At 49.7% G+C, this 11104-nt stretch overlaps 3 protein-coding genes across 3 annotated transcripts in view; 2 read left to right on the top strand and 1 right to left on the bottom strand.

The window, feature by feature from the left end:
- The first annotated feature begins 1348 nt into the window (after positions 1–1348).
- Positions 1349–5378, top strand: JTB (jumping translocation breakpoint). Its single transcript, XM_070950394.1, has 5 exons — positions 1349–1424; positions 2474–2514; positions 2654–2739; positions 3731–3810; positions 4827–5378. Exons 1-5 carry the CDS (start codon positions 1363–1365, stop codon positions 4981–4983), a joined length of 426 nt encoding a protein of 141 aa, XP_070806495.1. The 5' UTR covers positions 1349–1362; the 3' UTR covers positions 4984–5378.
- SLC39A1 (solute carrier family 39 member 1) overlaps positions 2655–11104 on the top strand; it is a 31188-nt gene continuing 22738 nt past the window's right edge. Inside the window, exon 1 of the mRNA XM_070950392.1 lies at positions 2655–2739. The gene's annotated coding sequence lies outside the window, so the exon portion shown is untranslated. The remainder of the gene's footprint in view (positions 2740–11104) is intronic.
- LOC139322379 (cocaine- and amphetamine-regulated transcript protein-like) lies at positions 6890–8415 on the bottom strand. The gene is made up of 3 exons (XM_070951478.1): positions 8287–8415; positions 7396–7479; positions 6890–7027 (listed from the first exon to the last, which is right to left on the bottom strand). Exons 1-3 carry the CDS (start codon positions 8413–8415, stop codon positions 6920–6922), a joined length of 321 nt encoding a protein of 106 aa, XP_070807579.1. The 3' UTR covers positions 6890–6919.

Here is an 11104-nt window from a genome sequence, read left to right as displayed (position 1 = left end):
GGGAGGGTGGGGTCTTTAGTCCTTCAAGTAGGAGCTCCTGTCCTGTCCCTTTGCAGAGAAAGGGAGAGACCACTCATATTCCAGCCTACCTCACAGGGTTGTCATTATGGGAAAATAGGAGGAGGGAGGAGCATTATGGTATGTTTGACATCTTGAGTTACTTAGAAAAGTAATAAGAGGCAGGAGAATAATAATAATAATAAAATATCCATATCCACCTCTGTAGATGAGTTTTTAGTACATGCTTCTAGATAGATTAGATAGATAGATAGATAGATAGATAGATAGATAGATAGATAGATAGATAGATAGATATGGATGGAGAGATGATAGATGAGTTTTTAGTACATGCTTCTAGGTAAATTAGATAGATAGATATACTGTAGATGATAGATAAGATAGATAGATATGGATGGAGAGATGATAGGTGAGTTTTTAGTACATGCTTCTAGATAGATATACTTTAGATGATAGATTAGATAGATAGACATTGATGGATGGATGGATAGATAGATATAAAGATGTATCAGATAGAAAATAGTGCATAGATGATATAGATAGATATATAGGGAGACAGATGATAGAAGTATCAGATAAAATAGATGATTGATAGATATCTGATGAACAGACAAGAGGGACGGATGGATGGAGGAATAGATAGTATCAGATAGAAACATAGTGGATGGATGGGTGAATAGATAGATAGGTAGATCGATGATAGAAATATCAGAGATAGACAGACGGATAGAAATATAGATTTAGCAGCTAATAAATGCAAATATTTATTTACGGCATACAACCAAGGAGGTATATAGTTTCACACACACACGATATGAATGCCTATAAAGAGAGAGAGAGAGTGAGAAAGAGAGAAATAAAAAGAGTGTGAGAGAGAAAAATAGAAAAAGAGAGAGAAAGAAATAGAGAAAGAGAAAAACAGAAAGGTAGAAATAGAAAGAGTGAGAGAAAGAAAAATAGAGAAATAGAAAGAAAGTGAGAGAGGAAAAGAAAGAAATAGAAAGAAAGAAAGAGTGAGAAAGAGAGAAAATGAGAAATAGAAAGAAAGAAAAAGAAAGAGAGAGAAATAGAAAGAAAGAAAGAGTGAGAGAGAGAGAAAAAGAGAAAGAGAGAAATAGAGAGAAATAGAAAGAGTGAGAAAGAGAAAGAGGGGGAGGGAATATATTCTCCGTCCTCTTTCTCCCGGCTGCCACCGAAGACCGGAAGTGCAGCATCGCAACCAAAACGGACTGAGCCCTTTGCAAGGTTCTTTTTTTTTTTTTAAAACCCCGTTCCGCGCGTGCGCAGAGCGCTTCCGGTGCCCTTCCTCCCAGAATGCACCGCGCGAGTGAGGCGGAAGTGAGGATGGGGCCAAGATGGCGGCTGGCGCTGGGGGCGCTTCTGGGGTTGGTGGTCGCCCCTTCGCGGTAAGGGGGGGGGCTCCTCGTGTGTAGGGGGGGTGGGGGGGCAAGAACCAGAGAGAGGGGGGGGCAGGATGTCGTTTTTAGGACGGGGGAGGAGTCTCTTTCTTGAGCTGCTCCTGGGTTGGACTACAACTCCCATGGGGCTCAGCCTCAGGGCCACGGGAGGGGGAGGGGAAGGATGGGAGGTGTAGTACAGCCCTTGTGGGGGAGGGGGAGGAGGAAAGGGGGGAGGTTTGAACCCCTTTCTAGGCCCTCTTTGCGCCTTGCCTTTAGTGGCTGGGGATGATGGGTGGTGTAGTCCAAACCAGAGGCTTCCCCCTTGGAATTTAAATGATATTTAATGCTGCTGAATTAAGGGGACCAAAAAAAAAAAAGGTGGTGGTGGTGGGGGGGGGGGTTGGGGAGGTTGCCTGCCCCAATGATGGGGATGATGGGATTTTTTTTAAAAAAATTATTTTATTCATAGTCCTCGATTTACGACAACCATCCAGCCCCAAAATTGCTCAGGGAAACATTGAATGAAGTGAGTTTTTGGAAACCCCTCCCCCCCTCCCCCCGCTTTCACCGTCTTTCTGGCCACCGTCGTTGAGTGAATCCCTCCAGTTGGATAAGTTAGCAACCGCCACCCCCGTCGTTAAGCGAATCGGACTTCCACCCACCCATTGACTTTGCTGGACTGAAGGTCGCAAAATGTGGTCACGTGACCCCCCCGGGATGCTGCGACCGTCATAAATACGAGTCAGTTGCCAAGTGTCTCAATTTTGATCACGTGACCGCGGCGGTTGTAAGTGTGAGAAACGGTCCTCGGCTCCTTTTTTTCCAGTGCCGTTTTAACTCCGAACCGTCACTAAACGAACTGTTTGCAAACCGAGGATTCCCTCTCTATTTATATTTATATTTGCATTTGCATTTGCATGCTTTGGAACTTGACTGGACAGAAATGGTGTGGGGTTGGACTAGATGACCTCCAAGGTCCCGTCCGACTTTGTAAATCTGTAAACTTCTTCCTTGCAAATGCAGCTGAGCTCTCTTGTCTCTTTGCCCTCTCGCAGGTCAGCCGAGGGACTCGCCGAGAACGATGCCAAAGCGCCCGGTAAGCAATTTCGCACTCAGCACCAGCTAGGAGGCACGGAGTGGGGAGGGGTCTCGGGGTACCTTCTCCCCTCCCCCCCCAAAAAAAAACCCCTTTGGTGCTATTTTCACCCCATTGTCCCATTTGCCTTTCCCCGCAGTGAGTCTGACGGGCACAACGCCGTGTTGGCGGAGGGAGGATTTCGTGGTCACGACGGAATGCTCACCCTGTACGAGTTTCCAGATTGTAAGTGGGGTTTGGGGAGGGGGGAATTGGGGAGGGGGGGGATGCCTTGGCAGGGGTTGGTGGGGGGCAGAGGGGGAGAGGAAGGAGAGAGCAAGAGGGCCGGGCACGAAAGTTTAGCGTCCATATCCTCCATTTATCGTCGTTTCTGGGTTGCGACAATCCGTGCTTGGCGCAAATCCATCCCATACAGAGAAGCAACAGGCTCCCTCCTGGGAATATAAGTAAGTCCTCGACTTACGACCACAATGGAGCCCCAAAATGTCATGTGTGGAGTGAGTTTTGCTCCCATGTTACGACCTTCCTTGCCACGGTGGTTAAGTGAAACACTGCCCGTTGTTAGGTTAGCAACACGGTCACTAAATGGATCCAGCTTCCCCCTTGAATTTGCTCGTCACAAAAGGGGCTCATGTGACACACACACACATCCACACACGTCATAAATACGAGTCGCTTGCCAAGCGTCCGAATTTTGATCGCGGGACTCTGGGGGAACGCCGCAACGGTCGTAAGTGTGAAACACGGTCGTAATTTTTTTTTTCCAGTGCCGTTGTAACTTTGTTCATAAAACAAATGCTTGTAAGATGAAGAGTATCTGGTTTTTACAACATGGGACGTAGGTAACCCCCCCCCCCAAAAAAAATCGAATAAAATCAAAAATGATTCTCTAAAATAGTCAAGAGGAGTTGAGTCGCTTCCTCTGAGCTGAATACGTTGCTTTTCCGTCCCTTTTAAACGCCGAAATCTCTCTCCTTTTTTTATGATTTATTTTATTTTATAATCATAATTCCTTTTTTTATGATTTATGATTGCATTTTCATCCGCCACCGTGCCAAATTCTGCATCGCTTCCTCGGCTCGCCAAGCTTAAAACATCTCGGCTTGGAAGATGCCGGGAATCGAAAACTCCGTTAGGTTAAAACGCTCGACGCAAAAGATTGGTTGCTCGGTGGCCTTTCTCGGCCTTTAAAAAGCCGCCTCTTCTTGCTTTGTAGAAAACCATGTCGGAATGCGGCGTCACCGGCTTTGTCGAGCAGATCAACTGCGGGGTGTCCAAGAAGGGCGAATTCAAGAGGTGGGTGACCCCCCTTTAGGGAAAAATGGCAATTTTCTTTAAGAGGGCTGGACTTCAACTCCCAGAATCCCCCAGCCATCAGTCCATGTTTTAAAGCGTACTGGCTGGGGGATTCTGGGAGTTGAAGTCCAGCCCTCTTAAAGTAGGTTGGATGGGGGATTCTGGGAGTTGAAGTCCAGCCCTCTTAAATGGGGGATTCTGGGAGCTAAAGTCCACCCTCTCTTAAATGGGGGATTCTGGGAGTTGAAGTCCACCCCCTCTTAAATGGGGGATTCTGGGAGTTGAAGTCCACCCCCTCTTAAATGGGGGATTCTGGGAGTTGAAGTCCAGCCCTCTTAAATGGGGGATTCTGGGAGCTAAAGTCCACCCTCTCTTAAATGGGGGATTCTGGGAGTTGAAGTCCACCCCCTCTTAAATGGGGGATTCTGGGAGTTGAAGTCCACCTCTCTTATATGGGGGATTCTAGGAGTTGAAGTCCAGCCCTCTTAAAGTAGGTTGAATGGGGGATTCTGGGAGTTGAAGTCCAGCCCTCTTAAATGGGGGATTCTGGGAGTTGAAGTCCAGCCCTCTTAAATGGGGGATTCTGGGAGTTGAAGTCCACCTCTCTTAAATGGGGGATTCTGGGAGTTGAAGTCCACCCCTCTTAAAGTAGGTTGGATGGGGGATTCTGGGAGTTGAAGTCCAGCCCTCTTAAAGTAGGTTGGATGGGGGATTCTGGGAGTTGAAGTCTAGCCCTCTTAAATGGGGGATTCTGGGAGTTGAGGTCCAGCCCTCTTAAGCCTTCTTTCTGGCAATTCATTCACAAGTAGGTGGATTTTAGGGCTCCCCCCGCCAATACACAAGATGCCTCCCCATGGCTGTGATGCAAATCTCATCAGCAAGCTAGAGCTGGCATCCCTCTATCGTGGCATCCTCCGCAGGGACCCGCGAGGCCCTCTAGTCCAGCCCCCTGCTCTGGGTTTCCTCCCCGTGCCTCGGCGGAGCTGCTGTCACCACGGCCGTTTTCTCCCCCGCAGTTGCCGCTCTTTGGAAATGGAGACCCGGATCTTCTGGAAGTTTGAGGGCGCCATGCTGGGGGCTGCCGCTGTCTTCGCCTTTCTCGTGGTATGTCGCCAGCGGGTGCTGGACGGAAAAGCCCTGGAGAAAGTGCGCAAACAGATCGAATCGATTTAGCTTCGGTTAAATCGGGCGAAGCGGAGGGGGACGGATCCAGACTTCGCCGTGGGGGAAGAGCAGTCTAGCGTCGCGGTGTCGGACCGGTGTCGCTTCCCTCTTCGGGGTGGTGGCGAAAGAGGGGGTGCGCCCCCCTGCTTTGAGAAAACTCATGACGTTTGGGCCACCCCCCCTTCCCTGATTCTTCATCCCTGGCATCTTGAAATCATGCAATTCGAACTCGCTTCCCGGCTGGGAACTTCCGCCCGTCGCCGTCGTTTTGAGCCTCGCGGCTGGAAGTGCGTCGTATGAACGGGACTCCCTTGTACGAGCCCTGAATCCGTTTTCCCCTCCTTGTGATTAAAGGTGCTCCCCTCGAGCGTCACTCTGCACCCCAGGATTGGTGGCTGTTTCGAAGTTGCGAGTTGTGACTTTTTTGTGGGGGCGAAGCTTGTGAACTGAGCAACGTTTCAAGCCATATTTGAAGCAACGTGAAAGTAATATTTCAGGAGTGGTGCGGTGGCCCAGAGGTCGAGCCTCTCGCCTTACAATCTGGAGGCTGTGAGTTCGATCCTAGGTAGCGGCAGATATCTCTTTCTGGGCACAATGAGAATATATCAGCTGAAGAAAACTCCGCTCTGGCGACAGGAAAGGCATCCGGCCAGTAAATACTCAGCTCCACTCAATTGCCCAGATTCCATCCCGCAAGGGATTATGGGGTCGTTAAAATACGATGATGACGATCTACAGGTAGTCCTTGACTTACAACGGTTCATTTAGTGACCGTTCGGAGGAGTGGTGCGGTGGCCTAGAGGTGGAGCTCTGGCCTCACAATCAGGAGGCTGTGAGTTCGATCCTAGGAAGAGGCAGATATTTCTCTCTCTGGGCACCATGAGAATATTATCTGCTGAACAAAACTCCGCCCTGGCAACAGGAAAGGCATCCGGCCAGTAAAAACTCTCTGCCAACTCCATTCAGTTGCCCAGACTCCACCCCGCAAGGGATTTATTGGGTCATTAAAAGAGGATGATGATGAAAGTAATATTTCTCAGTGGAAGATAAGATAGTGGAATAGATAAATAGATAGAAGGACTTCAACTCCCAGAATTCCCCCAGCCTGCACAGCGCAGAATTCTGGGAGTTGAAGTTCCACTTATTTGTAAAGTTGCCACGCTTGAGAAACGCGGATTTAAAAGCTCACCAAGGTTGGAATAAATTGAACCGCAGGGAAAATGTGAGGAGTGACAATCAACTATAATAGATCCTTTTATATTCATTATAAACCCAGTCTCTGCGTTCCCACAGGGGGGCTAACTGTGGTTAGTTTGATCCTGGGTTTTTATCTTTTGCAGCTAAATTGGTTGCGTTGATAGGTCGACGGCTTGGGGCCGACTCAGAAAATGCGTTTATTCTAGAACCCAGAATTTTGGGGTGGGGGGGGGAAGGTGGAAGGATCCAGATTTTAATTTCCCTTTTATTTCAGACGTCGCTGGAAAGGCCTGGATTCGAACGACAGGCCGAGTCCGAATATCTTTTAATTTATGGGCAGCCTCAAATGTTTAGGGGAGCCTCAAAATGGGAAGACTTAGCGTGCTGCGCGTGCGTTGAATTCAAAATTAAAAGCGCTCAGATTGAAAATCGTTCCCCCCCCCCCAAAAAAAAAATCAAATTTCAGGCCCAGGAACAAATAAACAAAAAAAATCCAAATTTTTCCGCCCTCGGTTCTGGAAAGCCCCTCCCGGCAGAAGAAAATACACTCTAGACATGCTCAGGTAGTCTCCTTTATTCCTCCCAACGCCCGGCTCCAGGATTCCAGCAAAGGGGAGGGAGCGACTCAAGCTCTCCTCGTCCCCCACCTCCCCAATAATCCCCCACCCCCCGAAACCCCAGAGCTGACAGATTGCAGAGAAGCAGAACGCAAAGCCTCAAGACGGGAGGGTGAATTATCGGGTGCATCTCACAAGCATTTGAGAAGGAAAGCATTGCAGCTGGCTCTCCGGGGACAGTCGCAGAGTTTGCCGATGCGGGGGCCTTTCCGGACGGCGCAGGGGTCTCCGAAGGAGCACTGGAAGAGAGGGGGAGAAAGTCAATCAAGAAAGGGGGGGCTTTCACTCTGTGTAAACCCCCCCTTTCTTGAACCGGCGAGTCCTTTTTTGCTCTTCGCATGACCAGGAAGCTCCGTTCTCTTCCTTAAACTCGAGCAGAACAGTTCAGGACAATGGCTAGGACCCGGGGCCGAACGGGGTCAGGCTAAATGACCTCTGGCGTCAGCCTGCGAGAATTAAAAGATTCCAGGATCCGGTTCAGTGGTGCTCAGACCTACCTCCTCTCGGGATGGTGGGCACGGATAGCCTTCCCAGAAAGAGGTGGATGAAACCCCACCCCTCTCTCTTAAATTATGGGGGGGGTGCCCCCCTCCTTCCCCAAATATACCTTGGGCACTTGGTTGAATTTCTTCTCCCAAGCCGAGACTTTCTTATGCTGCAGTTTTTCCAGCACTTCCTGCAGTTCGTCCAGCTGGAAGAAATCAAAACGTGGGAAACATTTTTGTTTGTTTGTTTCCTCTCCTTTCTCGCCCAATTCTTCGCCGTCTAAAAAGTGAGACCAGATAGACTGCCTCTGAATCTGGAGGCTCCACTCAGTTCTCCCTTCCCTCCCCCCCCGCTCATCCTCCGCCTGCCTGTGGAAAGGGCAACAAATTCCTTAAACTGTAAGCGCTCCCGAAATCAAACCAGGTTTGGCAAACACGAATCGCTTCCCTGTTGCGTAACGTGCTCGACCGGGGTTAATGGGGCTGTGGGGGGCCCCGGGGGTCTTATTTTCTGAGTTTGGGGAGGGGGCTTCGCTGCCAAAAAAATCTCTCCGGGCATTTTGATTCAGGGTCTCTGAAGTTTATCCCTGCTCAATTATTAACAAGAAAATGAAAATATTTTCACCTCCCTAATTGCTAAAACGGATTGGAATAATCAATCAATGCTACTCTGGGAATACTGGATTACAGCACCCATCATCCCCTACTTAGCCGCTACCCAGAGGGGCAGAAGGCTTGACTTATCCCCTCTGGCTGAGATTTGCAGCCCTGCCCTTTGACGCATGCTGGCTTAATGGCAGTCTGTTACTCCTTTATCTTGTTTTCGGGGTCTTTTTGGCACCGTTCCCCGCTTTATGCATGTGGGAACGGGCACCGATGATGAGAAACCAGGTTCCCTGCTCTGTTTTCTTGCCCTTCTGGGAGCGATCCATGCCGTGACCAACCACCCCGTCGTTCTTTTTTCGGGGTTCTCCCCCGTAGCTCCGTCCCGCTACCGATCCTCGGTTACTCACCAGCTCCTTCTCGTGCGCCGGGTACGTGTGTTTAAGCGGCAATTCCGATATTCCTTGGTTAGCCGGCTCTCCCCGGACCAGGAAGAAGAGGCAGAGAAGGGCCACGATGCCCAAACGGATCCCAATCATGGTTGGCGTCTCCCCGGGGCAAATCCACAGGAAGAGCAACGTCTCAGCACAACCGGGAGCTGTCCACGGTGCTGAAACCAAAAATCTTCTTCGCCAGCTTCAGGCACGAAAGTACATCCGGCACCGTTTCTCCGGCAGCCCACGCCAGCCTCCCCGGGGACGGAGAGAGAGAGAGGGAGGGGGGGTGTCTTTTAACTGCGGAAGATGAAGCACCCCTTAAACCTGGTTTCCTGGGGAATGGGCCCCTGGCAAGGATGGGAAGGAGCCAAACTTAACCAAGGATTCTTGGGCGAGCGAGTGGCACGGCCGCGCCCTAGATTTCGAAGCTGGATGGTGTGTGTGTGTGGGGGGGGGGGGGTTGTGGGTTGTTGTTCCAGGCAGGGGCTGCCAATCAAGAGGTCCCTCCGGAGGGTTTTGAATGCATTTGTAATTTGGCAACGGTGAAAAAAAATTAAACCGTTGACTTTGATTCATCCGTCTCTCTGGACGAGGCCCAGCGAGCAATATCCTGACTAACTCTGGCACCGCTAATATATCTCGCGAAACTATTTTGGGGGTTTATTATTAGCATTCATCAAAGCTGCAGCGTTAATTGGCCGAACGAAGCCAGCTCTGGTTTTCTTTCTTCTTCTTCTTTTTTTTTTTTTCTCCCCCTTCTTGTTCTCATCTTTCGGTTTTTTCCCTTTCATGTCGCGCCGTGAAAATTGGGTCCCCCGGGGAGGAGTGAGTGGGGAAGGAAACGCCGATTCCCTGGGCGGGAAGGAGAAAGATCTTTGAGAAGAGCCGGCGGATTAATTTTTAAAAAAAGCCAAGTGGAGGGAAAGGGAGAGCGGTGTTTCGAGAGCGGTAGACTGCTCCTGGATAGGGAGGCTTGATTTAGCCCGCTGGTGGAACGAATTAGGATTACGCTGGTCTAAAAAGATAAAGGTTCCCCACGCACATATGTGCTAGTCGTTCCTGACTCTAGGGGGCGGTGCTCATCTCCGTTTCAAAGCCAAAGAGCCAGCGCTGTCCGGAGACATCTCCGTGGTCATGTGGCCGGCATGACTCAATGCCAAAGGTGCACAGAACGCTCTTACCTTCCCACCAAAGGTGGTCCCTATTTTTCTACTGGCATTTTTTACCTGCTTTCGAACTGCTAGGTTGGCAGAAGCTGGGACAAGTCACGGGAGCTCACCCCGTGACGCGGCACTAGGGATTTGAACCGCTGAACTGCCGACCTTTCGATCGACAAGCTTAGCGTCTTAGCCCCTGAGCCACCGATTTTGATAAAGATTTTATTTGATCAGCACTTCTGACCATCGTAGCATTCCCCCCTCCTCGCGGTCACGCTATCAAAATTCGGACGCTCGGCAGGCAAACCGGCTCCTCTTTATACGACGGTCGTAGCGTCCAAGGAGGGTGGGAGTGTCGCACAATCCCCTTTCGCCACCTCCTGACCAGCCAAGTCGACGGGGGAAAGCCGGATTCGCTTAACATCCGTGTGACTCACTTAGCCGCGACGACTCGCTGAACAACCACAGCGAGAAAGGTGGTAAAACGAGGCCAAAAAAACCCTCAATGTCTCGCTTAGCGACAGAAAATGTTGGGCTCCGTTATGGTCGTAAATCGAGGACTATGGTTTAGCTTATTGCAGAAAGCGTTGGAAGCCGGCTTGATTTACGATTTCGTCTCCCGAACTGCACCTGACTGTTTTTTGCCCTTGGCAGGAACTGCATCTGTTGAATGTAATTTATCTCGCTTGGCAAACCCGACGAGCCGAACAAAAAGTCCATTTTTTGTTCGTCTAACGCAGAGTAGGAAAAATACGCTGTCTTTATAATTCTAGACATCGGTTGGAACAAGTCTGGGGGAACGGAGGGGATGTCTCTGCCCGAAAGCCGGATCTGTTTTTTTTTTTTTACAGGAATTAATTTTTCTAAAAGCTCGGCAGCCTTAAGGAAAACTTGATCTCGAATTCGAAGCCCGGCCATCCATCCTTGTCAATCTTAAAATTTTAATATTTCTCGGATGGGCAGGAATGAGATATAGATCCTTTCTTCTGCGCCGTCTTTTTTTTTTTTAAATAAAGATAAAAATTGAGATTAATAGCAGTGGACTGAAGCTGGAGTGTTCCTTCTTCCGTAAAAAATTTTTTTCCCCTCCCCGCTTTAGCTTTGCTCTAATTCCTCACTTTTGGCATTTTTTTTCGCCGAACTTAACAACAGTTCATGTAGGGACTATTCGAAGTTACAGCGCCACTGAAAAAAGCGACTCGTGACCCTTGTTTCACACTTATGACCGTCGCGGCCTCCCCGCAGCCACGTGATCAAAATCCAGGCGTTTGGCGAGGGACTCGTGTTTACGATGGGGGTCACACGATGTCCCTTTTGCGACGGTGGCGAGGGAAGCAAAATTCACTTAACGAACGTCTCGCTTAGCAGCGGGAAATTTGGAGCTCAATTGACGGCCGTACGGCGAGGACTTCTTGTACTTCGAGGCGCATTAAAAAGATCCTTTGAAGCGGGAGGGGAAGGAAGGAAGGAAGGCAGGAAGGAAGGCAGGAAGGAAGGCAGGAAGGAAGGAAGGAAGGAAGGATGGAAGGAAGGAGATGGGAATGAGGAGAAGGAAGGAAGGATGGAGGGAGGGAGATGGAAATGAGGAGAAAGAAGGAAGGAAGGAAGGAAGGCAGGAAGGAAGGAAGGCAGGG

Source organism: Pituophis catenifer, unplaced genomic scaffold, assembly GCF_029215685.1.
Source record: "Pituophis catenifer annectens isolate HBS135680 unplaced genomic scaffold, rPitCat1.0.hap2 SCAF_10, whole genome shotgun sequence".
NCBI classification, from domain to species: Eukaryota; Metazoa; Chordata; class Lepidosauria; order Squamata; family Colubridae; genus Pituophis; species Pituophis catenifer.
Note: the sequence above shows the minus strand (reverse complement) of the source record. Positions and strands in the feature narration are given on the sequence as shown.

What these genes read in the sequence shown, in the direction of transcription:
- LOC139322379 (XM_070951478.1), bottom strand. Translation starts at nt 8,415, where the DNA reads ATGATTGGGATCCGTTTGGGCATCGTGGCCCTTCTCTGCCTCTTCTTC. An exon ending in CGGCGCACGAGAAGGAGCTG is followed by an intron (nt 7,480 to 8,286) that starts GTGAGTAACCGA and finishes GATTTCTTCCAG; the next exon opens with CTGGACGAACTGCAGGAAGT. An exon ending in AATTCAACCAAGTGCCCAAG is followed by an intron (nt 7,028 to 7,395) that starts GTATATTTGGGG and finishes CCTCTCTTCCAG; the next exon opens with TGCTCCTTCGGAGACCCCTG.
- JTB (XM_070950394.1), top strand. Translation starts at nt 1,363, where the DNA reads ATGGGGCCAAGATGGCGGCTGGCGCTGGGGGCGCTTCTGGGGTTGGTG. An exon ending in GAACGATGCCAAAGCGCCCG is followed by an intron (nt 2,515 to 2,653) that starts GTAAGCAATTTC and finishes CTTTCCCCGCAG; the next exon opens with TGAGTCTGACGGGCACAACG. An exon ending in AAGAAGGGCGAATTCAAGAG is followed by an intron (nt 3,811 to 4,826) that starts GTGGGTGACCCC and finishes TCTCCCCCGCAG; the next exon opens with TTGCCGCTCTTTGGAAATGG.